Consider the following 14252-nt stretch of genomic DNA (forward strand, 5'->3'; position numbering starts at 1 on the left):
TCTTATGGGACTCCTAATATAGGGGGTGAGGGTTCTCTGACTGTTGGCTGCTCTTGGGACCCTTTTCCTTCTACTGGGTTACCTCAACTAGCCTTAATATCAGGGTATGTGGTTAGTCTGATTGTGACTTGTTATGCTACATTTGGTTGATTTCTTTTCTGAAGAGAAACAGAGAAGGAGTGGATCTGCGGAAGAAGGGAAGTAGGGGAGAGAGCTGAAAGGAGTAGAAGGGAAACTGTGATCAGGATTAAAACAACCACCGCACACACACACACACACACACACACACACACAAAATATCTATGTTGAATTCAATAACTTTCAAACCTTCATTTTATTTCTCCATGAACTTTTTCTAATACACTACCAAAATATGACTAAGGAAACTTCTTCCAAAACTAAGGATGCAAATATTTAAATAGACCATTAATACTCAGTATGAAAACAGGAGACATTTTATTGAAAGGACCCAGATGTAGCTGTCTCTTGTGAGACTATGCCGGGGCCTAGCAAACACAGAAGTGGATGCTCACAGTCAGCTAATGGATGGATCATAGGGCTCCCAATGGAGGAGCTAGAGAAAGTAGCCAAGGAGCTAAAGGGATCTGCAACCCTATAGGTGGAACAACATTATGAACTAACCAATACCCCGGAGCTCTTGACTCTAGCTGCATATATATCAAAAGATGGCCTAGTTGGCCATCACTGGAAAGAGAGGCCCATTGGACTTGCAAACTTTATATGCCCCAGTACAGGGGAACACCAGGGCCAAAAAGGGGGAGTGGGTGGGCAGGGGAGTGGGGGTGGGTGGATATGGGGGACTTTTGGTATAGCATTGGAAATGTAAATGAGCTAAATACCTAATAAAAAATGGAAAAAAAACTGATGAATTTTAAAATAAATCAGGCCATTTATTTTTTAAAAAAAAAAAAAGAAGAAGAAAACAGGAGACAGTATTAAGTTAGGCATGATAGCACAAACCTATATGTTCTAATCCTAGAACTTGGGAGATAGAAACAGGAGGATCTGCAAATCCATGGGCATAGGATGTCTTTAAAAGTCATCCTACAGGACTGGGAAAATATTAACTCAATAGGGAAAGTACTTGCCATGCAAGCAAGGATATGAGTTTGAAGAGACACAACTCATAAAACAGGACATGCCAGCATACATCTCTAATCCCAGTGCTCCTAGACAAAAAAGGAACCACATACAGGAAAATCTCCAGAAGGGCAGGGGCTAACGCTCCTGGCCTACACAGCAGCAAAGAAGCCCTATCTCAAACACAGTGGGAGACAAGGACGGATGCTCAGCGTTCTCTCTCCTTCTATCCCTTTCTTTAAAACACCCTCATTGAAAACTAATGTAAGAAAAAGCGAAAGTTACAAATCTCTTAAGGAAGTTAAAATAATCACACACAAGGAAAAACCTGGTCCAAAAGAACTCACTGGTAAATTACTTCACATATGTGAAGAACATCTACTCTTTAACTCATCAGGAAAGAAGAAATACTTCTCCAACTCTCTTAATAAGCTCAGCATAATTCTGACAATAAAGTTAAGTATGTAATAAAAATACAGACTAGCCAGGTATGGTGACACAGGCCTCTAGTCCTAGCACCAGGAGGCAAAGGCAAGATCAGTTCAAGGCCATTCATCCTCCACTACATACGAAGTTCAAGGCCAACCAGAGTCACAAAGTAAGTCCGTAAATCAATATAGAAATGAAGGCTAACAAGTCTCATGATCATACACGCAAACATCCTAATTAAGAATTGGAACCCGGGCTGGAGAGATGGCTCAAAGATTAAAGAACACTGACTGCTCTTCCAGAGGTCCTGAGTTCAATTCCCAGCAACCACATGGTGACTCACAACCATTTGTAATGAGATCCAATGCTCTCTTCTGGTGTGTCTGAGACAGCAACACTGTACTCATATACATTAAATAAATCTTTTAAAAATATATTTAAAAATAAAAAAAAATTGGAACCCAGCAATATATTAAGGAGATAAACATTTCTTCCTCTTAAACAGTCTCAGTACTCTAGATATTGTCTGTGAACCTCCACTGGATCCTGAGATTCTTTCAGAATCATAAACTCGCAAATATTGTTATAAATAAATCTCATCTCTGAATACAGCTGATCCTCTGCAGTACACTGAGAAGCCATAAACAGTTACATCCCACTGAGTGATGCTAGTTCTCAAGGTTATCACTCCTGAAAATGTCAACTCACAAACTGGGCTAGGCACTTTTCTCAGTTTTTTATTTATTTATTTATGATTTTTAAGTGTGTGTGTGCGTGTGTGTGTGTGTGTGTGTGTGTGTACGTACAACACATAATGGCCAGAGGACAATTTGCAGAGGCCAGGTCTCTCCTTCTACCCTATGGGTTTCAGGGATTGAACTCAGGACCCCAGGCTTAGCTGCAAGCACCCTTACCCACAAAGTCAATTGCCAACTTTCTTTGTAATTATTTTAAATCAATGAATAATATTTTTAAATATCTCAGTTTTTTTTAAAGATGTATTTATTATATATAAGTTACACTGTAGCTGTCTTCAGACACTCCAGAAGAGGGCGTCAGATCTTGTTATGGATGGTTGTGAGCCACCATGTGGTTGCTGGGATTTGAACTCAGGACCTTTGGAAGAGCAGTCGGTGCTCTTAACCGCTGAGCCATCTCTCCAGCCCCCTAAATATCTCAGTTTTAATATCTCCATATGATAAATATCAATGGGTAAAGTCCACATACAAGATCCCCTTTGGGGTTAGTTGCATTTTTTTTCTTTGACATGGAGTCTTATTAAGTATCCCTGGCTGACCTGGACCTCCCAGAGATCTACTTATCTCTGCCTCCAGAGTGCTGGGATTCAAGGCAAGTATACCAACCATACCCACCAGATACACATTTTTCATTTTTTGAGGCTGAAGCAAGACTGCCTGAGCCCAGGAGTTCAGAACCAGCCTAAACAACATAGCAAAGTATCAGGTGTTAGGGATGGGTTGAGAATCAGTGAGAGCACACTTGGTGTGTACCTTCTCAGTGTTAAAGAGCTTGCCTAGCATGCACTAGACCCAAAGTTCCATCCCCAGTACCAAGGACAGAGGATGGTGACAGGTAACAATGACACTGAACAAAGTATAAAAATAAAATAAAATCAGATGATCATTTTAACAAGTAACAGAAAAAGGACTTAACGACATTTAACAGTTGTTCATAATTTTAAATGTTAGTGATTCAAGAGAAAATCTCCACTCTCTATTTTCTATTCAGTAGTATACTAGAAATTCTACTAAGAATTCAAGGAAAAAAAAACAAAACAGAAGTTATTTGGTTTAGCAATTATATCTCAATAAAAGTCACAATAACTAAAAGGGGAAGAGCAAATTCATTATTTGAAGATGCAAAGACAATGCAATCTCCAAAAACATTACTGGAATATTATGTGAATTAAGATCACAGAATAAGAATAAAATTGAAAATCAATTATATTTTATACACTAGCCATAAACATTGAGAAACAATTTTTTAAAATATTGCTCCTACTGCAACAGAACACTAGATTCTGAAAATCTAACAAAAGCCAGGCAAGGTCTCCATACTGAAACACAACTCTGTTGTGCCAAATTAAAGACCTAAACAAAATAGGACGCATCCCACACTCTAAGATTTAGAAGATAGAGTACTCAAAGTAGGCTCATCCTCTCCTAATTGGTCTAAACACCTATGTATTTTCAAACAAAATTAACTTGTGGAAATGACTTCTTCTAAAATTATAATTGAATAAGAATTATAAATAAATGGTGCTGAACAACTGGAAATACACATTTAAAAAGGGACCTTGAGATTTATTTTGGTGAGATAGCTGGCTCACTTCATTGTAATGAGTGTTCTTAATACTTACATTTTTCATTTTGATGTTTCCCCAGTCATCATCCTATTTCAAAGACAAACAAACATGTTTAACCACATCTGCACAATTTTAAATTTGAAGCTACCTCAAAACAAAATTTACATGCCTGCCCCAAAACTAAAGCTTCAATTCAGACCTGCTTGCCTTTTACATCTCACATTTTATGTTCCCTTAGCTTTAAAATATAAATAATATATAATTCAAAAGTAATGAAAAATCATAAAAGTCTGGTATAGAAGATATATACAGTAAATATTATTTATTTTTAGTCAATTTTGTTTGGTTAGTATTTTCTGCTATATTCTAAAGTATCCCATTAGGACACAGCCCACCACAAACTAGCTATCCAAGTCCCTGAAAGCCAAAGGCTCATAGGCTTTGGGGAGTAAACAAGTTTTCATCAATATCTCTATCTATACCAACCAATGGGCAGGCAGTCCTTATCCTAAGTTAACTACTGTTCTTCAGAATGTCACATCGAGCCTACAAAAATATTTTTCAGCGATCCTTATGTGGTATGAAGAACAATAAGAGGAAACAAACACAAAAGCAAAAAAACCCTCATTATTTTTATGGTCCTCCATCAAAGGCTACTAAGCTTGAACCCTTACTATAGGGTTTATATGGTCTCCAAAGGAGAAAATGTTGGGGTTTTTTTTTCTCCTTTTAAATAGACATTTTTCCTTCCAGCTCTAGATAGGAATTAGATAATTACTGTCTTTTTCTTTTATCTTTTTTAAAAATTTTATGTGCAGTAGTGATTTTGCCTGCATATATATATATATATATATATATGCCTATGTGAGGGTATCAGAACCCCTGGAGTTACAGATAGTTATAAGCTTGTGCTGTGGCTGCTGGAAATTGAACCCAGGTCATCTGGAAAAACCGTCAGTGCTCTTCACCAGTGAGCATCTCTCCAGGCCCCGACAGCAGTTACTCTTAAGAGAAAAAGACTCTTCTTTAAAATGCAGACTATGAGAAAAGGTAAGAATAATGTATAAAAATGTGTCCCATTACTTGAGAAGCAGGGCTCTGATGAAGATGTTAAACTAAATTTCAACATTCAAATACATATTACAAAAGTACATTCTGTGCTGTTTAAAAAAAAATTATTCCTACTGTTGCATTTTTATTCTCCTATAGCTCATGTGCGCAGGTATTTTGCATACCCTGGGAAACCATAAGGGACTTAAATTATAGACTGTCGTGGGTCCCCAGACGGATGTTGGGACTCCAACCTGAGTCCTCTGTAAGTGAAACAAGTGCTCCTAACTACTGAGCCATCTTTCCAACCCCTGGTTGTATACTTATAACAAATAAAATTTTCTATCCCTGTATGTAAAATTACTAAAGATATACCAATCCATTTTTTACTAGCCCAAACAAAAATAAAATTAACATCTTCATACCAAAAATTTCAAACACTACAGATAATTATAGCATGCTATAGTCCTGACCACTGGAGGTATCTACTAAATAAATGCTACATTTTGAAACAGACATGATGCTCCTCACATACACAACATCACTAGAACAGTTTAAATGGGAGGCAGAAGCAGACAGATCTGAGAGTTTAAGGCCAGCCTGATCTACCAGGAAGATTCAGACCAGTCAGGGTTACATCATGAGACCATGTCTCCAATAACCTAGTCTCTAGCATTCGTCCTGTTAAGCAGCATTTATGACATTTTACATCAGTTTTACCTTCAGGGTTCCTCCTTTCACCATAACTTTTTGTCTGGCTGGCTGGACTCCAGTCAATGCAAAAAGCTGGGCTTTGAACACCATTGGAGGTTCATCAGTATTCAATTCTACACCTTCAAACTTCTCCTTTCCCCATTTTACTGTAACTGTAAACAAAAACAAATATTTTCACTTACATAATGTTCAAATTTATAGACCTCAAATTTAGAAAATCATTAGGGCATAACCTTTTAAAGGTGAAAATATACCAGGTCCTACCACCTGGGAGGCAGAGGCAAGCTACTTTTGTGAGTTCAAAGCCAGCAGAGACAACACAGAGAGACTGTGTCTCAATTCCGCCCCTACCTACCAACGTCATGTTTCAGAGCCAGTATAAATGCAATGGATCCAAAGCAAAACTTCACTGGATCTAACTCAGTTCCCATTATCTAAATACAAATGTGTTGAAAGTACAGCTTTCCCAGTGCTGCAGGATAAAGGAGGAAAGGGAAGGCAAGAGGACAAAAGGAAAAGGAAGGGAAGAAGAAGGAAGAGGGGAGGAGACTGACTTGAGAAGTGACTGATCCACTAATGTCACTCTGTAAACTAAGGTGAACCTCTAAGCACACTGAATCATTTCCCAGGATAAAGTTCCTGGCCTTCATGATGTGGTTAGCCTTAAAGCAGTGGCTCTTAACCTTCCTAATGCTTCCTAACTCCAGCATTAGGAACTTTAACTTTGTTCCTCATGTTGCGGTGACCCCAATCATTAAATTATTTCCATTGCTACTTCAAAACTGTAATTTTGCTACTGTGTTTTTTGAAGGTCTTTGGCAGCCCCTATTAAAGGGTCAAGACCGACAGGTTAAAAAATCACTGGTTTAAAGCAATACATACTGTTGGTACAAAAGAGAGGTTATGAGAAAATAAATCTTGAGAGAATAAAAGAGCATTGAGAACAGGGTAAGGAATTACATAATTCATGTTGGATATGTGGATACACACCTTTAATGCTAGCACTCAGGAAGCAGAAGGAGGTGAACCCCTGTGAGTTCACTGCCAGCCTTTCCAGAGTTCCAGGCCAACAAGATATACATGAGACATTGTCTCAATTTGAGAGACAGAGAGAGAGCAAGCGAGCGCTAGAGAGGTTGTAACAATCCTTGGGCCTATGAGACGGTTCAGAGGATAGAGTTTGGCCCTTGGCTCACAAGCCTGATGACAAGAACTCAATCCCCAGCTCTCAGAGTGGAAAGACAGAGCCAACCCCCGAAAGTTGTCTTGTACCTGCAAAAGCAGACATACGTGCACCACACCAGTTTTTGAAAAAAAATCTTACAGTTCTAAACTATAAGAAAGGCATGAGAGAAATGAAAGGCTGTTTCCCAAGCAAGAGGTACTCAAGTATACAAAACTACAAATATGCATTAGCTACATAAAATAGCTGTTTTCCCCCGATTAATTGGGGGCTTCTTGAGGTTGAAAATCAGCATTGCTGAGACTGAGCTCAATTTTGTTTTCCTTTGCCTCAGCCTTAGAAGTGGACAAGCACGCAAGCATAGTTTTTAAAAAAAAAAAAAAGTGTCTTTTAATTTTGTACTGCCTTTTCCTTATTCCTGAGTGTCCATGGATGTGCATGGGAGGTGCCCATGCCTCTGCAATCGCTGTGGTCAGAGGAGAGTTCCTATGAGCTGGTTCTCTCCTCCCACCATGTGGGTAGGTGCTACAGATGACCTCAGGCGGCACAACAAGCACACTCACTTTGCTGGCCCACCCAAAATGCTGCTTACAACAGGAAAACACAAGGGTTCGTAAGGAAGTAGAGAAAGTAGAATCCTGTGCAACAGTGGTTGCTATGGGACACTGGCTCAAAAAAATTTAAGCAGAGAATTACCATATTTTTTAAAAGATTTATTTATTATTATATGTAAGTACAGTAGCTGACTTCAGACACACCAGAACAGGGCATCAAATCTCATTATAGGTGATTGTGTGCTACCATGTGGTTGCTGGGATTTGAACTTGGGGCCTTCAGAAGAACAGTCAGTGCTCTTACCCGCTGAGCCATCTTGCCAGCCCGAGTATTACCATATTAAATTTCTCACCCAGAAGTACATAAGCAAGGACTCAAAGTAGCTAACTGTGTACTCCTTCAGAGCAGCATCATTCAGACAAAAGTTGAGAAAGGACTAGGATGAGGCCAGTGGGAAAGCTGCTGCCTAGCACGTGTGAGGCTCTGGGGCTGATCCCTGTGGCAAGAGGGTAAGGGAATATAAATGGAAATGGGAGGGAAAAAGAGAAGGCAGGGAAGGGGCATGCTGGGAAAAGCTCACCCACATTCAATTTTAAGTAGAAAAATTCTTACACACACCACAAGACAGCTCAAGTGTGGTGATATGGCATAAAGTGAGACAAATCGACCATAAAAGGGTAAATATGTGTCTATTTTATTGAGGCATTCAAAGTCAAGATCTTTAAACACTAAAAGAACGGTGGCTGTCAAGAGCTAATAAGTAACAGAAATGTTTTTAACAGCAAGAGTGCCAGCTTGAGAATGAAGACTCTAGAAATAATGATGGTTGCACAAAAATGTGAATGAATTTAGGTGACAAAGAACTTAAACACTTAAAAATATCTGAGATGTGACATGTGCCTGTAATTTCAGCTACTCAAGAAACTGAGCACTACCTCATTCTGAGGATTTAGAGTGAAGCCACCCCAGAAGGAAAAGGAGGAAAAAGGTCACAAAGATAAAATATACTGCAATTAAAAAGCTTTGCTCAAGTTCACCAAATAGCTATTTATATATTTTGAAACATATAAATAATAAAACAAGCACATACATTGAAAAATGTATTTTCTTAAAAAAAATGGGAATTTCAAAACAAAGTTCTAACTTCTAGACTCAAAATTTTAATTCTTAACCCGGACTCTACATCTCAATGCTATCAACAGTTCATTGAGTGTGTTAAAGCCTGATTTAGTGAGTCCACATAACCCACAAGGTTAAAAAAAAGAAGAAGAAAAGAAAGCAATTCCTCTGACCATCACATTCTGCATGTAAATACCCACTCATATACAATAAACAAACATTGACTTCATAGCAACCAAGCTAATACAGCCTAATAAAGACAAGAGGACATAGTAGTGACAATGCTTACCATAAATACTAAAGGCTTAAAGAGCAACAATTTTTTATTTTTCTAAGACACGTCTCACTATGTAGCCTACATAGTGGCCTTGAACTCACAGAAGGACTCTGCCTCTCAAGTGCTGGGATTAAGGGCATGTACCACCACAAACAGCCAAGCAAAGATCTTGAGTAAGAAAGTATTCCTATTTGTTGTTCTGTTTGGTCTTGCTTTTTGGAACGGGGTCTCCCTCTGTAAACTACACTGTACCAAAATTTATGATCCTTCTGTCTTAGATAAGAGATATGAGCCACCATAACACAACTAGGAAAGATTTCTTAGAGGAAGTATTAACTTTTGAATTCTCATTGCCAACTTTGAGTTGAATCTCCAAACAAAGGTATCAGTATAAATAGAAGTATTCCTAAAATGGACAAGAAAAACACTTAGCATGAGTTCTGAGATAGCAGTAATTCCCAGAGTGAATTAGACAGTAGAAAAGTAAACTGAAAGCTAGATAATACGGGCCAAGTCAGAAAGGTTGCATGTGGCCAGGCAGTGGTGCACACCTTAATCCCAGCACTGGGAAGGCAGAGGCAGATGGATCTCTGAGTCTGAGGCCAGTCTTGCCTACAAAACGAGTTCCAGGACAGCCAAGGCTACAACAGAGAAACCCAATTTCAAAAAACAAACAAACAAAAAAGGTAGCATGTGGCATGCTAAAACATACATATGGCCTGTTATGGTATACGAAATGTGTAATTGCTTGTAAATTTAAATAAAGGCTGGCTGGTCTGTTAGATTATTAGATATCTCTAGCAGTAGCAGGAAAAATAGATTCAAATCGGTACAAACTGCAATCATAAAGAAACAAAGGAAAAGGCACTGGGAACATAGTTTAGAGGGACAGTTTCTACTTAGCATACACAAGGTCCTGGGTCGGTTTGATCCTCCTCAACATTATAAGAGTAGCATGATGGGTTTTTCTGGTTGTTTGGTTGGGTTTTTGTTATTTGTTGTTGTTGGGTTGGGTTTTTTTTTTGGGGGGGGGGAGGGGGGTGAGACCAGGCTGGCCTCAAAAATCAGAGATCCACCCCACTCTGCCTCCCAAGTACGTGGGCCACTACATGTAATGTATAATTGTACAAGCTAGAGATAACACAGGCCTAAAATGAAAAAGTAATGTATAATAGTACAAGCTAAAGATAACATAAGACTAAATGAAAACAGTATTAGAAATAAGGAGAGGAGGCCAGGCACAGTGGTGCACATCTTTAATGCCAGCAATTGGTAGGCAAAGATAGGCAATTTCTTAAATTCCAGGCCAGTTAAGCCTACACAGCAGACCCTGTCTCCAAATAAATGAATAAAAGAATCTACCCTAAGACCAACGATTTTTTTTCTTGGTTCATATCATTCTTTAAACGCAGTATCTTATAAAGGAATTATGTCTGCCTAAAGTGGAGGGTCAGAGAGAACCAATAAATCACATATCTATAGCCAACCAGAGTCGCCACACACATTTCGGAGGCCATTTTGACTAAGAGGAAGTACAGGGAAGTCCATTAAGTAAGGACAACGTGATCCTCGGTCAATACCTTGGAAAGACATCAAGAAAAGACTCCTGCCAAATGCCACAGTGAAAGAAATAGCATTTGCCAGTATTTGTATTCATCTGCCTTTCGAAACTAACACTATGTTTTATCTTCGAAATCCAAAACGATGTATGCTGAAATTAAAACTAAGCACTAAAGACTGATTTGCAGGGGCTTGGAGATAGAACTGAAATCGGTACAAAGGGAGCAGTAGAACCAAACGTGTGAGCGAAGGGAGCTACTGAGTGCAATACCAAGCAGAAAGTAAGCAAACCTAATTCCTGAGACCTTCTATCTCCAACTTCCCCTCCATGCTCATTCCACCCACTGCTATCATCTAGGAACTCAAAGCAATCACACTCCAGCAGCCTGGTCTCCGAGCCCCAAGACACACCCTCACCTTTCCCAGCACACTCTAGGGCAGCGACAGAAACTATTCTGCAGAGTCACGACTCTTGAGATTTCCCCCGTCTCTACTCCTGCTCCCACCCAACCCACTCGGAGACACAGCAGACAAGCTCCTACGCGTAGCTGGGCTCCAACTCGCGCGGCCGCCACTCCGCACTTCCCACCGTGTCCCACGGCTGTGCCCTGCGCGCGCCTCTGCAGGCTGGGCCTACGCGGAGGCCTAGCGTCCGCTGCGAGGGCGCGGCGCGGGGGAGGACGGAGCTCACCAGAGTAGAGTGGCATGGCGAGGCAGGAAGGAAGAAAAGGCGCGGGAGGCTGGGTCTGACAAGGGCAGCCGAGGAATACGAAGCAACTCGTGGAGGCGGCCGGGGTGGAAGCGAGGTGGAGGCGGCAGCTCCGGTGCGACAAGCCTCATTCAAACCGGCCACTGGCGATGACGCAGCCGCACGCTGTTCGCCCAAGAAGCCACCGCGGGGAGGTGCGGGGGAGAGCAGCACGGGGCAGGGGCGGGGCCTGAGGGAGGGGCATAAAGGGGGGGAAGGACTGACGTTGTGGGGGCGGGGCTTGGGGGGGAGAAGCTCTAGGGGCGGGGGGGGGGGGGTAAAGGATGGGAAGGCAGGACAAAATGAGAGAGAGGGAGAGGGAGAGAAGGAGGGAGAGAGCAGAGAGAGAGGGGAGAGAGAACAGGAGAACACTCGGCCACAGGTAGAAACCTGGAATTAACACTTATGGCTAGATCATCCTCACTACTGTGCTTTCATTAACCTATTGTTGTCTTTGTCGCATTGCCTTGAAAGATTTTCAGTAAATATTTCCTAAGTGGATGCAAAACATAGTTGGAAATCAATAAAGATTCAGACTATACCAAGTAAATGCATGATTCTGTAACAACAACAACAAAAAAAAAGGCCTCAAGGTCCAGCTGTTTGAAGAAGATAGATGGTTGTGGAAGAGTTAGGGAAGAAAGGAGGAAAGGTTATTGGTGGACCAAGATGTTGTTGACATTTTTAGTCCCAATCCAGGGTTTCTACTCTTCCTTTGACCATTTAATTCCCAGATAAAAGACACACACAACCTTTATATTTATAATAAGCCTTAATCAGGACTATATCTACCATCTATGCTATTAGAATCCACTTTTCTATCCATAACCCTGAGCTATCACTTACTATGTTTCATCTGGGCTGCTCTTAACTCCAGTTGGCCAGCCCTCATCATTATGCTTTCTTGACTCCTAACTCATGGTATCTTTCTCCTCTCTCCACCTTCTTCTCTCCTTCATGGTCTCCTCTGACCTCAAGACAAGGAAATTCCAAGCCCCACCTATCTCAGTTTTGCCCAGTCATAGGCTATAGGCATTTTTATTCACCAATCAGAAGTAACTTAGGGAGGGGCAAGGTCACATAGCATCACTTGTGGATTCTCTTGTCTCTGGGGCAACGAGGCCTTGGGGGCTCACATGTAGCATTACAATACATAGCAACTGACCAAATCTTAACAATTCTGCTTTTTAATCCAATAAAAGACTCCTTTTCTCTCAGATATAAATTGAATACAATTATAACAATTATGAAAGTTATAAGGTATCGTATGCATTAATAATGTCCAGTTCATTACATTTGACAATTTAGATAAAGCACTTAATCATCTATCCTTAGTGAGTTAGAATTTTTTATTTAAGTTATTTTTTTATCTTAACTTGTATTTCCATCCTAAAAACATCCTTTAGACCCACAACTTCTTCTTAAATCTTTTATTTTAATTAGGTATTTTCCTCATTTACATTTCCAATGCTATCCCAAAAGTCCCCCATACCCTCCCCCCTTCTTCTTAAATCTTAAACAACTTAAAGTTTAATTGTGACACTATAACTGTCTTGTCTTCAACTCCATCAGATCTGAGAAACAATAAATATTATTTGAGTATACAGAAAGCACAGGGACCTAGCTTCCAAAAACCATAGAAATGACTGAGACAGCTCACCACCTGGACAGTCCCCAATATTCCTTATAGTATTGGAGCATCTATCTTCAGCCTTCTAGTCCAGAATATCTCACAGACCTTTTGTGAAGCAAGAAGTATGAAGATCGAGCTTACACTGTCTTGGCAGAGTTTAGTTAGTACTTTATCCTTTCTGGAGAGCGTTCTGTCTGTAGATAAAGTTAGAGCATTTTCTTGCCCAGTGGCTAGCTTGCCACAGTTGAAGCAACTCCATATGGAGGCCTTTCTATGCCCACCATCTTCTTCCAAGTCTTATGGGTTGCTGTCAGGAACTGACATGTCTCAATTCTAAAAAATCTTAAATTAATAAAAACATTTTTAAATGCCACATTCTGCGAGTCTCTGAGATTTTTGAAGACCATCTATCTATTCATAGCATATCTGAACAAGCAAACATTGCCTGTCTCCAGCTACCTATTATCTGTACAACCCAGGGCATACATTTTTGTGATAATATAGACTAGTAACTGTCAAGGCCATGAGTTTGAGTGACTGTTAACTTGCATCACGTAATTATCCTAAACAGTTTGTAATGGCAGCTATTAAAAGGGATGGGGCTGAGCCGGGCTTGAAAAACAAAACAAAAAAAAAACAAACAAACAAAAAAGGGATGGGACTAAACCTTATATTTTTAAATGAGATGCAAAGGCACAATGCTTATCTCAGAGTTGAAGCATACATATCGTAACAAAGTTAATTTTAAATTTTTTATCAAAATACAAAAATGTATACCAATGAAAAAAACCTGTATCAGTGAACAAAATTCTGTACTAACATAACAAAATATAACTTTAATTCTACATCAAAATATAAAGATTTCTACCAATTATGGCTACAAAATGCTTTTAAGAGTAGATTCAATAATCCATTTTCTCTATCTATTTTCTTATAATATTAATATATTCCCCCTTTTTCTTTTTAACCCTTTACCTAAAAAAGAAAGAAGGATATAGAAGAGGAAAGAAAGTGTACAAATCAGGCTGGAGAAATGGCTCAGTGGTTAAGTGCACTGACTGCTCTTCCAAAGGTCCTGAGTTCAATTCCCTACATGGTGGCTCACAACCATCTGTAATGGGATCTGATGCCCTCTTCTGGTATATATGAAGACAGCAACAGTGTGCTCATATACATTAAATAAATAAATAAATCTTAAAAAAAAGATAATTAAAAAAAAATTCCTGAGTCTAAGTTCTCTATTTAGTTTACTCCCTGTCCAAGACTATTATTATTTATAAATCATCCCTTAAAGTGACAACATATCTATAATTTATAAAATGACCAAAATCATCTACCCCAATTTAAGGGAATGGATGGCATACTCCTTATAATTGCTTCCTGCTGAATTGGAGCAAAGAATTCCCGTTTGGAGGTCCAAAAGGAAATGAAAAACTGGTTACGTCAAAAGAAAGCTAGTTGACATCATTTGTTGTCTGGTCTCTATGTCTTAGAAAGTTGAGGAGTTAGTTGAAGTCTTGACTGTAACAATCTGAAAGGCTGGATGAGCCAAGGTCA

At 39.7% G+C, this 14252-nt stretch overlaps 1 protein-coding gene across 6 annotated transcripts in view; it reads right to left on the reverse strand.

Annotated features, from left to right (window-relative positions):
- Usp14 (ubiquitin specific peptidase 14) overlaps positions 1–11242 on the reverse strand; it is a 36535-nt gene extending 25293 nt beyond the window's left edge. For 2 of the 6 annotated variants that reach the window (NM_001038589.2, NM_021522.4), the window contains exons 1-3: positions 11006–11242; positions 5627–5772; positions 3911–3943 (exon numbers count right to left, since the gene is read on the reverse strand). In NM_001038589.2, coding sequence (NP_001033678.1) covers positions 3911–3943; positions 5627–5772; positions 11006–11021 — 195 coding nt within the window. In that variant the 5' untranslated portion in view covers positions 11022–11242. Of the gene's footprint in view, positions 1–3910; positions 3944–5626; positions 5773–10731 lie in introns of all 6 variants that reach the window. The other 4 variants (NM_001360884.1, XM_030250556.1, XM_030250555.1 and 1 more) reach the window with 4 other exon arrangements.
- Positions 11243–14252: the final 3010 nt, after the last annotated feature.

This window comes from Mus musculus, chromosome 18, assembly GCF_000001635.26.
Source record: "Mus musculus strain C57BL/6J chromosome 18, GRCm38.p6 C57BL/6J".
NCBI classification, from domain to species: domain Eukaryota; kingdom Metazoa; phylum Chordata; class Mammalia; order Rodentia; family Muridae; genus Mus; species Mus musculus.